Raw genomic sequence first — 19,800 nt, forward strand, 5'->3', positions numbered from 1 at the left:
CAAATCCCATCGAAAAATCGACTTGTGCAAGCAACATCTACCACAATACACTCATCCTCTTACTCAGCGGAAACATTCAAATTGTTTGGTTATGTTTTACTTTTTAACAAGCTCTTATTAGTTTGTACTTCTCTAAATGGTAATTTTTCCTGATTCTCATTTCTAGAAACTTCTCCAGCAAACATTAAACCTGTAGATTTGTCCTTGCATCCTTTCTAGTGTGGAATATTTGCCATTTTAGTCTTCCAACATCATCCATGCGACTATGAATGATTGTAAAAGGGTGGTTGGTCTTTCTGGAATTTTCTTTTAACGACGGCCTTGCACTCGCACCCCCCACCCTGACCCCTATTTTCCCTCCCTTGTCCTTTGCCTTCTGTCATCTGGGCCCCATCCCTTTTTTTTTTGAAAAATACTTGCACAACCTTTACTAGCCAAATACTGTTACCACCTTTGCTAATTATAACCCTCCAGCCTTTTGATTTATCTACATTTTTCTCTTTCCAAGCTCCCTGTTTTCTAAAAGCTCTTTATTTTTAATAACTTTGTTCCTCTTTTCCGCTGACATGTTTTTTATCGGCTTTTTTAAGCTTCTGATAAAACCCACTTTAGTTTAAAACTGTATCATCTAACGGTCAATAAAGGCATTACTGATCCACAAGCTATTCCAGCTGTCTGTATGTCTGTTCTAACGCCACCAATTAGCAAGCTCATCCAATTAGTGAACAGCATTAATACTGATTTTTTTTTAAATAGTACAAATCATTGATACAATTATTGTAATCACCATTAAATATATTTAAATCCTGTAAATTCATTTAACAGGCCATGCCTTGTTACCCCAGAGGAATCCATAGCAGAGCAATTTTCTGGGTATACACATCATAGACTTGGTGTTACAATTGTTATAATCATTGCCAGGCCCAACTCTAAATCAAAATTTAGGACACAGGAGGTGGCCATTCAGCCCATCCTGTCTACATAGGAGAAAAATGGCTAATCCCACTTCCCAAACCTTACCTTATTGCCCTGTGGGTTATGACTCTTCACATGCTCATCCAAATACCTTTTAAATCATGGTGAGGATTTTGGTTTTGCCATTCTTTTGGGCAGTGGATTTTAGACCCGACCCCACAAAAATTAATGTGAAATAATGACTTGGTATTCTTGAAGAAAAAAATTGTGTATCAGATCTAAAGGCTTTATTGCTGTATGCAATGAGTGTAAGAGCTCAGAATCCTTCTAATACCCTTCTGATATGCAAATCGGGATTAAGCTGGGTCAACCGCAATGTTTAACCACCTGTGAAACCATTTAGGGATACTTGCATTGTGCAGAATAAAATCGGAGCAGCTTTGTACAGTAAATGGCTTTCATTTAGCTGATGATGGGTTTAGATTGAAAAGTTTCTTTTTTCTGAATACTTCGTTTTGCTTTTCCTATAATTGGAAACAAAGCAGTTGCTATTTGATCCTCCAAGCCTTGTGCATAGCTTTTATTTCAGTCCTTGCATATTTTCACTGCTTTTACTTGAATTTTAAAATTATATAATGAACATAAATGTTGAATCCAATGTTTTTAGAATTTTTACTGGTAATTGTGCAATAAATTTGTTCAGATTATGAATGTAAGATTTTTAATCTTAAAATGACTTTTGATGAACTACCTATATGGATCTGATGTTTGAAGCACTTATCTGCTGATTTCTTAGAATCATCTATTGACTGCAAATGGTTCTTGTATCAATATTGTTGAAGTGACCAAAACTTGCTGTCCAGATCCACACATGAAAAATAGTAGAGCAATTACTGCAGAACTTCGTGTAAGGTGCTTTACTCCTGCCTCCTTTCCTCCCTCCCAAGAATCAGTGTCTATCAAGAAAGCGGAGAAGACTGATAAACTATAACTAATAGTGTTTTAAGTTTGCTCTATAAGAATCGCATTCTTCTTTTCTGTAAAGTATGTTTTCAATGCCAGCAAAGCTTGTTTGGCAAGTGTGTGCTTTGAAATTAATCACCTGCTACATACTGAATGATATGATCATTAATATTGGGAGCTGTAAGCTACTTGTTCCATCAAGATGCCTTGAATCAAATCAAATCAAGCTTCCTTGTTCCCCTCTTTACAAGGGTATGAAAACACACACAAGTAGGAGTGCTGTAAATGATTAAGCAGCAAAGCATCTATTGTGTGGGATCAGCTGGCCCATGTGCAAACAAAAATTAAGTATGGTTCTTTGTACACAACAGAAGATTAATAGTGCAACAGAGCGAAGCTTGGATCAGTCAGGTAATGAATTTACTGTGATAAATCACAATGCTGATTTTTGCTGGTGGCAGCCATCTAACATTGGTATTATTAAAAAGCAAAGCTTGGGAAACTGAATGTAGCATTTGTTTATGATGATGATGTGTGGAACAAGTTCTATAGCTACAACTGGAATGATTGGGTCTTTGTCAGTTCTAAGTGTCTTTGAACGTCTACTTTCTGATTTTAGTTAATGGACTTTTAGCAGGAAATTTGTTAACATCACTTTCTGTTCTAGCCAAATCATTGTTGGGCTGGCAGGGTTTGAGGTCAAAGGTACTCTTGCTAAAGCTTGAGTACTCAACCCAGAAGTGACTAGAAAATTTGTTAAAGCATTATAAGTGGGCTCCACACATTGGCTTGCATTGCTTTGTGGTCTATGAATTGACAATGGCATGTTTCAAGATGGATTGCAAATTGTGTGGACATGGCACTGGAGGTCCAAAGGGAAAATGTGTTCAATACCTGCTGGAGGAAAGAGACCATTTTACTCTCCCATTCCTTAGTGTTCCTGTGTGCTTTGCATGCTCTCTGCCCTGATCCCATTGCTCTGCAAACCAAGGGATACTCCTAGCAAAACATCGCAGACTACTTTTTCCTGTAGGCACTCCTGTATGGCTCTCTTGGAGAAATCTTTGAATTTACAGATATTTATTCTAGTTTTGGTGGCTTTGACTATATCCAAGATAATCTCCCAGATATGTTGAGGGGAAAAGTCCTTGAGCAGTAAGACGGTGATCCTCTTTAGTACTTCAATACAAAGTTAGCAGGCAATTTAAGTGACATTAGATGCCTTAAAAATCATCTGGGTGGCTGTTTCTTGTGTAAGCTTCAAGTCATTTAATAAAATGCATCAAATGTAGACTAAGTTGGGTTTTGAACAACTTCAAAGTGGCAACCTAACCAGAAACGAAGTATGTAGGGGAAATGGTTAGAGTTCTTTTGCATCTATTTGAAAAGGAAAGAAATAAGCCCAAAAAAACAGCAATTTCTTTTTCATGTCTGGATATATGACGGCATGAATAGTGACCTGTCTGAGGGATTAATTGGAGATGTATGTCAATAATACTCTTAAACTCTCAGGAGGAGATGTCATGATACTGCTCCCAACAAGAGAAGAGGCACAAAAATGCCAATGCTGATGTAAAGTATTCCAAGACACCATGAAATGACACATTTGCTGTTTTATCTTGAATAACTTGAGGTAAATTCTTGATTGAAAATGACTGACTTGCCCTCTGGTTTTGTGGGTTCTGAGGCTGCTGATCTCTTCCCAAAATGGGGTAGGTTATGTCTGATGGAGCAGGTGGGTAGTTTGAGGTGGTGCACCCTTCCTACTGCTCTCATTGGGGCTTCTGTGTGCTACTGATGCACAGCCTAAAGTTTCATTACCATCCTGAATATCCTTCTCTACCTTGAGTGGTCATTATCAGAGGGAATGTTGCATCTCTTCAAAGAGGCTTGGAGGACATCCTTGAATCTTTTCCTGTCTGCCAGGTAATTTCTTTCCATGATCAACCTGTTTTGAGTGTCTGGTATTGGCCTGCCAATGTAGCTTCTAATTTCTAGTTTAAATGTCATAGCCCCTTATTTTGCAGCTATATGTCCTTGTCTTTTCCTCTCCCACAAGTGGAAACATCTCAACATCTGTTCTGTCAAGCCCCCTTAGCATCTTATGTTTGAATGATGTTACTCATTCTTCTAAACACCAAGGAATACAGATCCAAACTGTATAGCTCTCTTGATAATTCAACCCTCTCATCCCAGGAACTGGCGAATCTCCTTTGGACTGTCTCTAATACTAACTGTGTGTAGCATTCCCTATGTGGCCACGCCAACTGCAACAAAATCTCCCTATTCTCAAATTCCAACCCCTTTTGTAACAAAGGTTAATGTCCTGTTTGCCTTAACTACTTGTTAGACTTGCCTACTAACTTTGTGATTCATACACAAGCACAGTATTCTCTGCATATCACAGCTTGTCCAGGTGACCTTTTCTCTGGAATGAAGAGTCAGTTATATAGCCTCCAGCCCTGAGCTGGTCCCATTTACCTGCATTTGGCCCATGTCCCTCTAAACCTTTCCTATCCCTATACCTGTCCAAATGTCTTTTAAATGTTTAATTGTACTTGCCTGTATCACTTTGTCTGGCAGCTCATTCCATATACCAATCAACCTGTGTGTGGGGGAAAAACTTGCCCCTCAGATTCCCTATAAATCTTTTTCCCCCTCTCTCCTTAAACCCATGTTCTCTTGTTTTAGACTTCCCTACACTGGGAAGAAGACTGACTGTCCACATTACCCATGCTCGTTATGATTTTATAAACGACTATAAGGTTAGTCCTCAGCCTCCTTCACTCCAGGGAAAACAGACCCAGCCTATCTAGTCTCACCTTGTAGCTCAAGCCCTCCAGTCCCAGCACCTGCTCTAGTTTAATCGTATCCTCATCAACATCTTGTAATATAACATCCCGACTGATGAAGGCAATTGTGCCAAATGCTGCCTTCACTACCCTGTCTACCTGTGTCACCACTTTCAGGGGATTATGTACTTGTATTCCTAAGTCTGTGTTCTACCACAGGAACCTGCCATTCACTGAGGCCTGCCCTGGTTTAACTTCCCAAAGTGCATCACTGCATTTGAGTTGAATTCCATCTTCCACTCCTTTTCCCACTCTCCCAGTTGATCTAGCTGTTGTAATCTTGGATAACCTTCACTGTTCACTATACCACTAATTTTGGTGTCATCCACAAACTTATTAACCATGCTACATAATTCTCATTCAAATTGTTAATATAGATGATGAACAATGGGACCCAGCATGGATTCCTGTGGCACACCACTGATCACAGGCCTCCAATCTGAAAAGTAACCCACTACCAGCCTTTGACTCCTACCACCAAGCCAATATTGTATCCAATTGACTAGACCACCCTGGATCCCATGTGATCTAATATTCTGGACCAGTTTACCATATGGGACCTGATCAAAGGCCTTATAATTTTGTACATTGAACAGTTTCCTATTATTTCTACTCTCATGGGAAGTTTGTGAGTAATGTGTAACATTGCAGCAAGAAACAGAATTAGTGCTTATACTGATACTGGTGCTGCTCATACTGGTACTGTTAGTCTCAAGGCCATGCACTGGGAGCAAGTAGTGGCCTTAAATAATCAGCAGGAGCGCACAGCCTCTCAAACTAACTACCCATTTGCAAATGGAGGCACCTTCTGCTCCATTTGTGTGAAGTTTCTACATTGGTTGTATTAGCCACCTCGGAACACAACCAAGTGTGCCTGTATGTGTGTGAAAGTTGGTACCTACCCATGTGTCCACATATGTGTGTGTTAATTATCTTGAATAATGCTGAGTTAACAACAGCTGATAGAAGAGAAGCTGTTAAATAATCCTCGAAATTAGGCAAGATCTTTCTCATCCTTGGCTGTAATCCTTTTCAAAACTAAAATCCTGAGACTATAGGCAAGAGCTAGGCTGTGGAAGTATGTGTCATTGTGCAATTTTGTTACTTCTGATGAATTGCAGTACATATTGGGAGTCTAGTCAGGCATACAGGTGATCCCTACAATACAGAGGGGTTATGTTCCTAGAAAAGTGCCTGTATTATGATTTTCTGTAATGCAAAACCCTATTTCCCATTGAATTCCTTCTTCTAAGAGGAGATGAGTTCCCACAGATGGTTTTCTTTCAACTGTAATTAAAGTACTGCAGCTGCTGGTTCATGGCAGGGGGCCACTTAAGAGATTGCCTTGTCAGTTTCCAAAGTAAATCTCAAGTGGCCAGCAGCTTCCTTTAGAGACACAAGTGACTACAGATGATCAACTTCCAGTCTTCAGTTTGAATGGAGACTTACACTTTTCAATGCATATCAAATATAGGTGTTAGTTTAATTATATAAAATCTCATCGAGTAAGTGGTCGTTTAGGTTTACAACTTGCACTTAAACTTGCTGGCCTTGTTTCAGACATCTTGAGGGTAAATAAAATGGAAAACTTTTGAAAACAAAACTGCTAGATAGCAAAATGAACTAACAAAAGCACCACATTGTGCAAGCATCAAAAAATGCAAGTTTAAAAATATATACAAAATTTTTTTTCTCTCCACATGAATTGTGTAAGGGTGAATTTTATTCTATATTTTGGGTGGTGATTTGTGAATTCCAAAAGGGTGAATTTCTGTAACCAGACAACTAATGCGAAGCTTGTATTTATACTGTTGAGGGAGCTAGTTGAAATATCATTTTTTGATACATTTACAGGTTAACAAGATTGAGTAAATTTTCTTGGCCACTTGATTTGTCTGTCTGAAGTGATCCATATCTTAAGTTTTGAGAATTTTTCTTGCAAACAATTGCAGTAAATTCCTGATCAGCTATGCACGTCATGGGATTCCTGCAGAATTTCAGTTGGGGATATGAAAACATTATTTATGTGGTACAGCAAACAATTCTTGAACATCATCACCTGTAGGTCTCCCTCCAAGATGCAAACTGTCCTGACCCGGTCTTTCATCATCACTGGGTCTGAATCCTGGAACTCCCTACCCAACAGCACAATGGGAGTACTTTCACCAGAAGGACTGCAGCAATTCAAAAGGCGACTTGCCACCACATTCTCAAGGGCCATTAGGGGTGAGTAATAAATTTACCAGTGAGGCCCAGATCCTGGTAATGACTTGTCTAGCTCAATGGGGAACATAAAAATATAGAACAGGACAGGAACAGGCCCTTCAACCCATGACCTCTGCGCCAAACACTATGTCGAATTAAGCTTGTATCGGGAGAATGCTTTGTCTTGTGTTAGAATGAAAAAGGCAAAGATCTTGATTTTGTTTTCTATTTTGTGCTGTTAGGTAATTCCAGCAGTAGAAGCACTGTGAGGCCAAATGTCCTTGTCTGTTGATTCCTGCTGGCTTCCATAATGTGGTTTCTTTTATCGTTGATGCTATAATTTTATATATTTGTGATCTGAGCATTACTGGCAAGTCCAGCATTTGTTGTCCAAGTGGCCTGTTAAGCAATTTCAGAGGGCATTTGAGAATTAACCACATTGGCCTGGAGAATCATATATGCCAGATAGGGTGGCAGATCCACCTCAGAAAGACGCTTCTGAACCAGATTGGTTCTGATGACAATTTGATAGTTGTTGGTGATGACCACACAAAGGCAAATCTTTTTAAATTCTAGGCTGTTAATTGAATTTAATTTCCACACTTGCTGTGGTGGAATTTGAACTCTGGTTTCCAGATTGTTGGTCCAGGCCTATAGATTTCTAATCCAGTAATTTAATCTGTGCCTCTGCCATACCTCATCGTGTTCAACATCATGAAAAAATTTAAGAGAATGAGATAAATCTACAAATATGGAAATATAAATTGCAGACAAAATGCTAGAAATTTGCACCAGGTTAGTGGGTGATTTTACTTGAACAAGAAAGCCAGTGACCTGTCAGGTAATGATTTTGATTCTGTTTGGGTTAATGTTTCAGAACAAATACAATCCTAAAATGTTCTTTGTCTAATGCTGATTTACCAGTTGTGAATAATTATTGAAGAAACTTTTTTAAAATAAACATTTGTAGGTTGCTCAATGTATCTTTTTTTCACCTCATTCCCCTTTGCAGCTAGGTGCTCAAGTTTACCTGTATGAAATACAAAGAAAGCACATGCATTAAGAAAATAGTTTGAAATATTGGCTTGCATTATATGGGACCTTTTTTTTACTGTTGAAGAAAATCCTGTTAACACGCTGGAACACTTAAATCTGTAAGCCATATTGTTTGACTTCCCTTGGTTTTAGTGCTTAAGTGAATGTTTTGTGTCTACTCAGCATACAAAATCTAATCTGTTGGTACAAATCAAATGATTTTTTCGCCCCCCCAGAGTACAGCAGCCAAAAAGTACTGCTGGTATGTGGATGCAGGATATCCCACTTATTTTATGTAAGTATTTGAATATCTTAATTTTTTAATATTGTTTTACACTATTAAATGCTGCTCAAGTACAGAAGTCATTAAATCCCTGGGTGGGTGGAGATTCTTGTCTAGTTGGCCTGTTTAAATTAAGATCTTTTCTAAGAGTAAACCTTTTTGGGGACCTACTATATGAAATTTGTAGATTGCAATGCATATCTTTAATTTTGAGTTTAAAAAATTTTAGTTATCAATCCTGTTTGCATGGATCAATCTAGGAATGTCTCCATTCTAGACTTACGGTTATGCATATTACATACCAGTAAACATGATTTATCCTTTTTTGCTATTCCTATTTGGCACTTTATACCCAGGTTTATCTGGAAGTTTAGGGATTGATGAAGCATCATAATGAAGCACCAACATAAGATGGGTTCCATCCTTGAGTCACAGCACCACCATTTTGGCACGTTAGATGCTGACCAGGGAGTTGACAGGTGTATGATCATTAAATTGAGAGGCCAGCCCTTTGCCACCTGCATTAATTGAGTCTGCAGACTAATACCAGTCTGTGCACTATCTGTATGAGAGATTGTGCACAAGAGAAGGTTTAAGGGAAAATGATTAATTTTAAAATGGATCAAACGCCATTTAGTGAGGATAAAAGTATGCTGGTAAAGTTGTGAAAATACAAGTAATTGGTACAAATATGCATTTCTGCTTCAGCTTAATTGGAACTGCTGGGACTGTTTTTCTCATTCCATTGATTTACAAGATGAAAATGGACAAGCCAATGCAGCTGGTCTGTTCACATTATTGTTTATGCTCCCACCTTTCGTATAATCCTACTGGCACAACTGTATTCCTTACCCCCTCTTTGCTCTTATCTAGTTGTCCTTTAAATGCAAATGTTAGTCATCTCTACTATGTGACATTGTGGAAAATTCCTCATTAAAACTGCCTTATAGGTGAAGATTTTTTTTATTCTATGTACTGGGCCTGTCTTGTATTTATAGGTTTAGTTTTGCATTTCCCCTACAAGTAAAAAATATCATCCCAGTCCTCTTTAATATCGATAACCTCTAATCAGTACACTGACTTCTGTAGAGAAAATGACCTTCAGTCTGGGGTTTGGCCTTTTGACCTAACTAGATGATTGGACTGGTCTTCCATGCCTTTATCATAATTTAGAAAACACTACTGAGCAACTTTGGTAAACTGCTTTGCTATCAATAGCATCCATTTTTGGTAAGAGCAGTGCAAGAGCCAACATGACTTATTAAAACACAGATCCTTTGCTGTTGAGATGTAACAAACTACCTTTGCCAAGTTTTGCTTAAATTCTTGTAATATGTGCTGTATAAGGTGTCATAAAGCAATGGTACTTGTTAATTGGCTGGGTTTCGGTTTAATATCTTTCCCTGAAAGATTGTACATGCCAGTACTTGCAGCATTTCAGTGCTGCACTCATTACTATTTGCTTGTCTAACATTCTAAATTCTAAAGTGGGATTGAATTCTCAGCTTTCTAGTTTGAGACTGAGTGCTAATAAGTGGAAAAGCATTGGTACTTGCAGCACATAAATGCAGCCGGTCTCACTCCTGATTCCTTTATCTATAAAGGACCTGATGTTGGCACCAAAAAATGACAACATTGATCCGTATAATAAATTTGCTATTGTGTTGACTAGTTTATCTAATGTTTTCATAGATGCCGTGCATATGAAGATTGTTGTGGTACAAGATGCTGCATGCGAGCATTCTCTATTCAACGGTTATGGTATTTTTGGTAAGTTTTTGGTGTGATACTTTATGCGTGGGCTTGTAGATTTGGTGTGATGGAGTGTGGGGGAAAGGAAACTATTGATCAATATCTTCATATCTTGTCATCTGTTTTCTGGTACAGTATGAAACGTCTAAATATTTTGTTTAATCTTGATCATTCAGCTTATACAGTGAAATCTGTTACAAGTTGACTCGGCTTGGCTATAAAACATGGCATTTCACATGGCATTTGCTGAATTATTAAAACTGTACTACAGAGTTGTACTTCCTGGATGATTACATACTTATAAGTATGATGTCATGCACAGGTTTTGAATGAATAAAATCCAGATCCCTTAGAACATGAGCATGAGGACATAATATGAAGCATAGATCTGATTTAATTGTCGAAAACCTGGAGGGGAATTGATGGAGGGAGAAAATATAACTGAGGATGAGGTCTGAAACTTAACAAAAGCCCTCACCAAGTTTTACAAACTATTTGGAAGAGCACTGGAAGAGTATAACCAAGAGCCAGGAAGAGGGATTAACCCAAAGTTTACTTTGGGTCAGTATGGACATAAAGGATGAGGGAAGGAGACCCAAGGAAACAACACCTGAGTGTTTTCCGTCAAGTTATGCACTGCCTTGGAAATGAATTACCATTCCTCCTTCATCACAGCATTGAAATCTTTGAACCACAGTCTCAAGGAATCGGCAATTCCTTGAGACTGTGGTTCGGGAATGAATAGTGGCTTTGCCAGTGGCATCCACATAACAATTTTATAAAAAGCTTGTATACATGATTCCTTTTGCTATTTATTCCTTTCACAGGTTTCTTTTAATGATGGGAGTCCTATTTTGTTGTGGTGCTGGTTTCTTTATCCGGAGACGACTGCATCCTCCTCAAATGACTGATGACCCTCCCTTTACAGTGGGTTTCACCAGGCAGCCTGTTAACACAACTGGATGTCAGACAACAGGAAGTAAGTACTAAACCAGCTCAAATTCTAGGAGTAGATTTGTGCCGCGAATGAGCTCATTTCTGTTGAACATTGTATTTCCAAAGTAGTGTACCAAGAAAATTGTGCAAAGCAATGAAGTAATTACTAAAATCTGCTGGTTGATCTTGGGCCAAGCAGTTTGCATCAGGACTGAGTGGAGAGGTGAGGTGGCCAGTATATAAAAAAAAGAGGAGCGGTGAGAAAGGAGTCCAAAATGATTGGTGGACTAAGGAGGGGTGTAAGAAGACAGGCAGGTAATAACAGGTAGGGGAGATGAGAGAGGGGTGGAGGTGGGAGACAGAGGCAGTGAATAATGGAGGCAGATGGAGCAAGATGGGGGGAGGAGTGTATGAAGATTGGAGACAGCTGCTGGGGAGATGAGCAGGAACACAAGTAAGTAAAACTCACTCTGATAAGTAAAGGAGGTGATAAAGGAAACCATTAGGGGACAGGTGAATGGCACTTGGAACCAGAAGCAGATAGGGGAGAGAGGGGAAATGTGTGTGTAGTGAGTGGATGAGTGATTTACCAAACTGATACCTGGAATGGGCAGGCTGTCTTATGAGGAAAGGTTAAACAAGCTATGCTTGTGAATGCTGGAGTTTAGATGAGAGGGGACTTGATTGAAGTGCACAAGATTCTGAGAGGCCTTAATGTGGTGAGGATATTTCCTTTTGTGGGAGAATCTATAAACTGTGGTCACTTAAATACAAGAAGTTGTCCAGTTAAGACTGGGATGAAGTGAATTTTTTTTGTATTCCAAAGATTCAACCTTGAAAATGCAGTGGAAGCAGAGTCTTTGAATATGTTTAAGATAGATTAGTGGCAGGCAACAAGAAGCTCGGGGTCACCCTTGGTAAATTAAATTGGTTTATTATTGTTGTATGTACTGAGGTACAGTGAAAAACTTTTGTTTTGCATGCCATCCATACAAATCATTTAATTACAACACTGTATTGAGGTAGTACAAAGGAAACAATAACAGAATACAGAATAGTGTTACCGTTACAGAGAGTGCAGGTAGACAAGGTGCGAGGTAGATGGTAAGGTCAAGAGTTCATCTTATTGTACTAGGGAACCGTTCAATTGTCTTATAACTGTGGGATAGAAGCTGTCCTTGAACCTGGTGGTACGTGCTTTCAGGCTTTTGTATCTTCTGCCCCCAATGGGAAGGGGGAGAAGGGAGAATGTTGAGGGTGGGTGGGGTCTTTGATTATGTTGGCTTCTTTACTGAGACAGCGAGAAGTGTAGACAGAACTCACGGACGGAAGGCTGGTTTCCTTTTTGTGCTGAGCTGTGTCCACAACTCTCTGCAGTTTCTTGAGGTCACGGGCAGAGCAGTTGCCATACCAAGCTGTGATACATCTATAAAAATTGGAGAGGGTTAAAGGAGACGTGCCAGATTTCTTTAGCCTCCTGAGGAAGTAGACGCGCTAGTGAGCTTTCTTGACTATGGCGGCTATGTGGTTGGACCAGGACAGGCTATTGATCATGTTCACTCTTAGGAACTGAAGCTCTCAACCCTTTCAACCTCAGCACAGTTGAAGCAAACAGGAGCATGTGCACTGACCCCTTTCCTGATGTCAAGGACTAGCTGTTTTGTTTTGCTGACATTGAGGGAAAGGTTGTTGTCATGACACCATGCATCTAGGCTCTCTCTCTTCTTCCTGTACTCTGACTCGTCGTTATTTGAGATGTGGCCCATTATGGTGGTGTCATTTCCAAACTAGTAGATGGAGTTAGAGCAGAATCTCGCCACACATTCGTGAGTGTATAGGGAGTAGAGAGCTGAGGATGTAGCCTTGTGGGGCACCAGTGTTGAGTATTATCGTGGTGGAGGTTTTGCTGTCTATCCTTACTGATTGTGGTCTATTGGTCAGGAAGTCAAGGATTCAGTTGCAAAGGGAGGTGTTGATTCCCAGGTCTAGGAGTTTGGAGATGTTTGCTTGGAATTTCAGTATTGAAGGTGGAGCTGTAATTAGTAAACAATCTAATATAGATGTATTTTACTCATAGACTGAATGCAGGTGTTCTGCAAATCAGTCACCCAATCCGTTTGCTTCCTCCAGTGTAGAGGAGACAACAGTGAACACTGAATTCAGTACCCTAGATTGGAAGTGCAAGTGAAGAACTGCTTCACCTGGAAAGACTTTGAGCCCCTTGATGGTGGGAAGGGAAATGGTGAAAGGACAAGTGTTGTATCGCCTGCAGTTGTAAGGGAAAGTGCTGTGAGAAGGGGGTTGGTTGGTGGGAGTGGAAGAGTGGACTGGGGAGTCATGAAGGGAAGCTTCTCTGCACAATGTAGAGATAGAATGTCTGGTGGTGCAATCTCTTTTGAGGGTGGCAGAAATTGCAGAGAATGACCTGTTGAATGTGGAGGCTGGTCGGGTGGAAGGTGAGGACTGGGAGAACTCTATCCCTGTCCTGGAGGAGAGGGGGTGGGAGCAGAGGATTTTTGTATGTATATTGAGATTGTGTTTCACAATGTCCCAAACACTTCAGCCAAAAAAATACTTTGTAGTGTTGTGGTCAACCATGGGATTTTGTGTAATCCTAAACTGACCTTTTCTGATTTTGAATAAGAAAGACACTGGTATTCTGCCTAGTGCTACCCTGCAGGGCACTGATTTATTTTGGCACTCTCAGCCCACCAAACATTCATGAATTGTTACCCCTGTACTATAAAGAAATCTTCCACTTGGACTGCATGGGAACATGCCACAAATCCTGCCATCTCTGCTGCTGTAGTGGCTGTTACCTGGAAACCTCCAGGCTAAGAGCTTTGCAGTCAGAGTAGGGGGAGACTGCACCTCCCATCACATCTAACAGGTGTTGAGAGAAACCAGAGGATTGGGGTGGCCCATCGACACATGGAGCAGGTGCTGCCAGACCCCAGCAAAGGCCTGCACTCACCCTACTGGCCAGGTTGCAGCTGAGCCCAATATTTATGTTCAGTAGCTGCATTGATTGACCGAAGCCCACCCAACACCAGTTATTGTTGCATTTATTACCACGTATACTGTTTACTTTTGGCTTCACATGAGCAAGGAGTTTCATTGCACCCTGGTTGTGTGACAAAAAACTAATCTGAATCCTCACAGGCAGCCTCTCCATATTCATTGCTGTGGAGGACAGGAATTCGCACTGGGTTCCCCCCACAGCAGTAATCCAGCTCCCTAATATAGTGGTCCCTTTTAGCTCTAATTCCATTTTCCCCTTGTTGCTGGGAGTACCTTCTGACACTGCAGGGTACCAGTGTATGAATTGGAGTCGTCCATAGCAACCCCTCAATCCTGTTCTTCCATTCAATTAAGTTTATCAGAATTTTGACCCCAACTTAATTTTCTGCCTGATCCCCATAACCTTGATTTCCCTTATTGTTCAGAAATGCATCGTTGCCTTGGATTAAAGTGTCAAAATTCGCAGCCTGCTGGGTAGAGAATTCCAGTGAATTGCAACTCAATTTATTCTCATGCTTGTGCTGACCTCATATCCTGAGGCTGGCTGTAGTCCTATATTTTCCCATCCTCAAGGGGAAACATTCTCATGTTAAGAATCTCATTGAAACAAGATTCTAATGCTGGAGAATGCAAGCCCAATCTGCTGCTGCTTTCAGCAGAAGTCAACACCCTAATTCAGGAATCAGTCTGTTGAAATTTTGCTGCATTGGCTTAAATCAAGTATATTTATCTATAAGGCGATCAAAAGTTTGCAGTTTTCCAGGTATGGTCCCAGCAACATCGTTGCCAAGATTTTCTTAGTTTTGTATTCTAATTTCCTTAGAATAAAGCTTAACATTTTATTTGCCACTTTAATTGCTGTATCTCTGTGCCAACTTTGTGGCACCCTGAATATTAATAAAGTCTCACTCTCCTACCTCCCTTTGAAATGCTTTTCATGTCCTCAAGTTCCTGCCTATCTTTGTATGAGCAAACTTGGTCCCTTTCCCCAAGTCATTAATACAAATTGCAAGTAAATGTTAGCAGCTGATTCTTGATGCATTCCACTTGTTACAGCCTACTAATCTGAAAATGACCTGTTTATCCCTAATTTGTTTCTATTATAAACAAGTCTCCAGCCATGCTAATATATTGCCCTCATTCCCACAAACCTTTATCCATCAGAATCAGGTTTATTATCACTGATATATGTTGTGAAATTTGTTTTGTGGCAGCAGTATAGTGCAAAACATAAAAATTACTACAAGTTACAAAAATAAATTAGTGGAAAAGAGGAATAACAAGTTGGTGTTCATGGACTGTTCAGAAATCTGATGGTGGAGGGAAGAAGCTGTTCCTGAAACGCTGAGTGTGGGTCTTTAGGCAGATGGTGAGGGTCTTTAATGACGGATGCTGCCTCTTGAGGATGTCCTTGATGGTGAGGAGGGTTGTATCCGCGATGGAGCTGGCTGAGTCTACAACCTTCAGCTTTTTTTGATCCTGCGCATTGGGGCCTCCGTACCAGGCAGTGATGCAATCAGTCAGAATGTTCTCCCTGTACATCTATAGAAATTTGCAAGAATCTGACATACCAAATCTCCTCAAACTCCTAATAAAGTAGAACTGCTGGTGTTCCTCTTTCATGATTGCCTCAGTGTTGGTCCCAGGATAGATCCTCTGAGATGTTGACGCCCAGGAATTTGAAGCTGCTCACCCTTTCCATTGCTGACCCCTCAATGAGGACTGGTGTGTGTTGTCCCAACTTCCCCTTCCTGAAGTCCACAATCAATTCTTTGGTCTTGCTGATGTCAAGTGTGAGGTTGTTGTGACACCACTCAACCAGCCGATCTATCACTCCTGTAAGCTGCCTCATCGCCATCTGAGATTCCGCTAACAATAGTGGTGTCATTGGTGAATTTATAGATGGTTTGAGCGTTTGATCAAAGATGGCACCAGAGAGGGGCAACTTTTTGTGTGCTGCTCCCAAGGGAATTATAAAATACTCCCGTTTACAACTACTACAGCTGAAATCTGCAGCCAAAGACACTGCAATAAGTAACATTGTTTCAAGTCATTTAAAACTAGTGATCTTCAGAACTGACAGACGAGGGACTCCAGACCACCAGGTAGTGAGTGCAGCAGCTGGAAGCTTGGGGAACGTCTCCATTGTTTCAGAAAGTGTGGTTACAGGTATAATGCCATCCACCCTTAGCGATAAGCTTTTGTCACACTCATTTTATCAGATGCCTTTTGGGATTCCAAGAGCACATCCATTGGCTATGCTTTTTATCTTTTCATCTGTAGTGTATGCCCAGTCATTCCCTCCATCAAGAATTATTTTATATTCTGTTTTGAGCTCCAATTTAGAAACCCAAATAGCAACTGCGTTCTCACAAAACACTCAATCTTACACCCCTTTATTCTTATCAGCTTGTTGTGCCTTAGCATATTTGTTTCAAGTTCTCCATTCTTGTCAAATCCTTTATCATGCTTGAACTATCTTCATCTTTCCATCCATTAATGAATGAATCCTTAGTTATTGCTCACTTCATGCTAGTTGATCCACCACTAGTAAGCAGATTTGTTGGAACATATCACAACCAAGTATGAAACTGCAGAAGCTGGAAATCTGGGGAAAAAAAACAATGCTGGAAATGCTCATTAGAACAAGCAGCATCTGTGGAAAGAAGTACAATTAATGTTTCAGGCTGAAGATTCTTTGTCAGAATCTCTTGACTGGAATGTGCACTTCAGGGTAAAGTTTCTGAATATTTTTGAGCAGAAATCTAAGCATTATATCAACTCTCCCTAATGCAGGAACACTAAGGTGAGCTGTTACATTTGAGCTCTCTTGCAGCAGACACTCCTTGAAGTAACACAAGCTGACAATCAGACTGAGACATGCTTAGTCCATAATTCAGTTCCCTACTGGATAAACTTGCCGAAGCTCTCAAGGGAACCTATTTTAACTTTCTAACTATCTAATTTTCTAGTATATTTAAAAATAATCTAACTTGCTGGCATCAGTTTTTTCTGGCTTAAAAGCTGCCTTTGAAGTCCATTTTACTTAAATGATAAAACCTAAAATGTGTAATTGCATTGTTGTAATAATCAAGACAAATCTTTGGTATTTTAAATGTCAGACTTGGAAGGGAATACATGTTAGCAGTATTTAGACAGTTCTTGTCCTGGAGGGTGGCAGTCTCATGCTAATGGCTGGCTATTGGCGATTTGTGACATTAAGCTCAAATCAAATTGCATGCAGATTGATATCCAGAATGAGTTTGACAGTGTACTGGTGTTTCTGCTCCTTATGTTACTGTTGATTACTCATCTTGCACCATTTGCAGTTATTCTCATCTCAAGTGCAAGAACAAGTAGCTTCACACTATATAAACTGGATGGTATGAGAATCTTGTGAACAATGATGTAAGGGATAACCTTTTGAGATTTGTTTTAAATTTCATTTGTTTTTTTTGAAGAGCTGAAATGACGAATCTAGCCTTGCTGTACAAATCTTGTCTGAAATCCAATCTTGTATTGAAAAGTAATTTGCCCAACACAGTTTTACTATTTAAACTGAGATTACATCTGTTTTGTGGTTTTTCAGCTTTTGAGCACCATTTCATTGCTAGGTAAATAGAACACTTAAGCAAGAGGATTAGTGGACCATATACTGTGTAAAGGAAACTAATGTATAGAAAGCTTTCTATACATTTGATAGTCAAGACCTTGGGACCTGTTTATAAAATAACTATGGAGATTGCCTGCCTTCTAAAAAAAAATCTGCCTATGGTAACAGCATCCCAAGCAAAACAATTACCAAGCTCATTGCTGTTTCTGTCAAGGCTTTGGCTAAGAATTTTTCAGTTGCAGAGCATGGAAAATAAATTCCTGAGGTGTTTATGCAGGTAAAATTGAATTTTTAAACAATATTTTTTTTAAAAAAAGCTTGAAAGCATTGCCCATATGGCTATTTCATCAGGCCCCTAATTAGGGATGTATTTTCAAAGGAATTAATAAAATTGTTTTGACTTGATTTATAGGGTCCACCAAATTTTCTATGAAATAAAACTGAAGACCATTCAGCCAATCATGCTTGTGCTTTTATATATTTATCAGGTTAATGGCACAATGACCATTTGTTGGGCAGCACTATTAAGGTTTAAGCTGTAACAGTAATTTTCCATGTGTCATCCTTGATTATAATCATCTTTTCCTATTTGCTTACAGATACTCAGAGTGGAATGCAATATTATACAGAACCTGGAGCACCTGTTGTTAATCCTATTGCCTCAACTTTTCAAATCCAGCCTAATTTTCCTCTCCTCAACCCAGCCTATCCACCCCCACCAGCATACTGCAATCAGCCACCCCCTCCCTATGAGCAAGTTGTAAAAACCTCAAATAAGGAAGCGGAGAGATAAATGTTGAATTTCAGCAGACATCACACTTGTAGATGCTGATTTTATCTTTTTATACAGTCTGGAGAGCTGCAAGTCTTCAGTGATTATACCCTTGACCTCACAGTACACCTTACGAGTTGCATTTAGCTCTGTGATGCTTTTGATAGGTTAATATACTGTAGAGACTTAAGCATGTATGATCAGGAATTTGTAGAAAATAATGTTTTATTTAAAAACTGAATTTAAATTGGGGAGGTGGAAGGAAATGTGCATCAGATTCTGTAGAGGTTGTTTAAAAAGCTATTTCCCATGATGGTTACAAGTAACTTGTCTTCCTTTTAAATATTTGACAATTTTTGGTTGGATTTAAATAGAGGAAAAAATCATAGTTTAATTGGACTAGTGTTAATGAGCATACTGGTTAGCTAATCTGAAGACATTTAATTTTTATGATAAATGTTGATAACTGAACAATGTGCTATAAAGTCATTGAAAAGTTTTAAATGATTTATGGATTACAATTCTATTTGTCTTGTTTGCAATAGCACCTTGAAGGTTTTGAATACAGTTTTGTTTCGGGGTTTAGATTTGTCATGTGAAATACAGGTTTAGTGGCTAGCTAGGTGTTTACTGTAGAATATTCCATAAAATGGATTATATTTAATTGTGAATGGAGAGTCATTTAGTGCTTTGTAAATTTATTTAGAACATTTAGGAAATTACTAAATGATATGATTGAGAAGATTTCAGTAATTTTTCAATGCTCATTGTATTCTTAGTTTCTCAGTGAGGTTAAATCAGTCTTGTTAATTTAAAAACCCTTATGGTTTTTCTACATAGCACAATAGTGTTCAGAAAGATGCATGACTGCATTTGGTTCTGCTTTTTTTAAATGTATAAACTGTTGAATTGTATACTTTATTAGATTTTTTTTTGGAGCCAAATACTTGAGATGCTCTGTATTCATAGTGTTCAGTTCCATCAGCTACTTGTACTAAAGTAACAGTTTGTAAAATTCTCATTCTGAGCACCTATTTTGTGTGATCTGTCAATTAATGGAATAGAACTATTGATTCAATGCAAAAGATCAGTGTAAAAATAAATTTAGTTCTGCACTATGCTAATAAGGAACTATTGTAATTATGTATATCAGAAAGCATTTAAGTAGCAAATACTTATCAGTTTTCTTATTTTCCCCTTACTATATGCCCAATAATTCAGGAGGTATGAAGTCATTCATGAGCATATTGCTTTTGATTTTTAGATATAGAATTGCAGTCTTAAAACCAACAAAATGCTACTTAATCCTGTGATTTCATCAGGTTACTAAACTACAGGGTTATATTCTCATGCACAGCAATGAAATCTGCTTTCTAAGTAGGTTAATAAACAATGTAAACAGTAAATACTTCAGTGGACTAAAAGCTTCTTGGGACCCAGATCTTCAAAATTA

General features: G+C 39.1%; 1 protein-coding gene across 1 annotated transcript in view; it reads left to right on the plus strand.

Moving 5' to 3' along the window:
* vopp1b (VOPP1 WW domain binding protein b) overlaps positions 1–19,474 on the plus strand; it is a 32,881-nt gene extending 13,407 nt beyond the window's left edge. Inside the window, exons 2-5 of the mRNA XM_052016015.1 lie at positions 8,207–8,265; positions 9,946–10,023; positions 10,833–10,984; positions 18,175–19,474. Coding sequence (XP_051871975.1) covers positions 8,207–8,265; positions 9,946–10,023; positions 10,833–10,984; positions 18,175–18,368 — 483 coding nt within the window. The 3' untranslated portion in view covers positions 18,369–19,474. The remainder of the gene's footprint in view (positions 1–8,206; positions 8,266–9,945; positions 10,024–10,832; positions 10,985–18,174) is intronic.
* The last annotated feature ends 326 nt before the right edge of the window (positions 19,475–19,800 follow it).

Source organism: Pristis pectinata, chromosome 5 (assembly GCF_009764475.1).
Source record: "Pristis pectinata isolate sPriPec2 chromosome 5, sPriPec2.1.pri, whole genome shotgun sequence".
Classification (NCBI taxonomy): Eukaryota; Metazoa; Chordata; class Chondrichthyes; order Rhinopristiformes; family Pristidae; genus Pristis; species Pristis pectinata.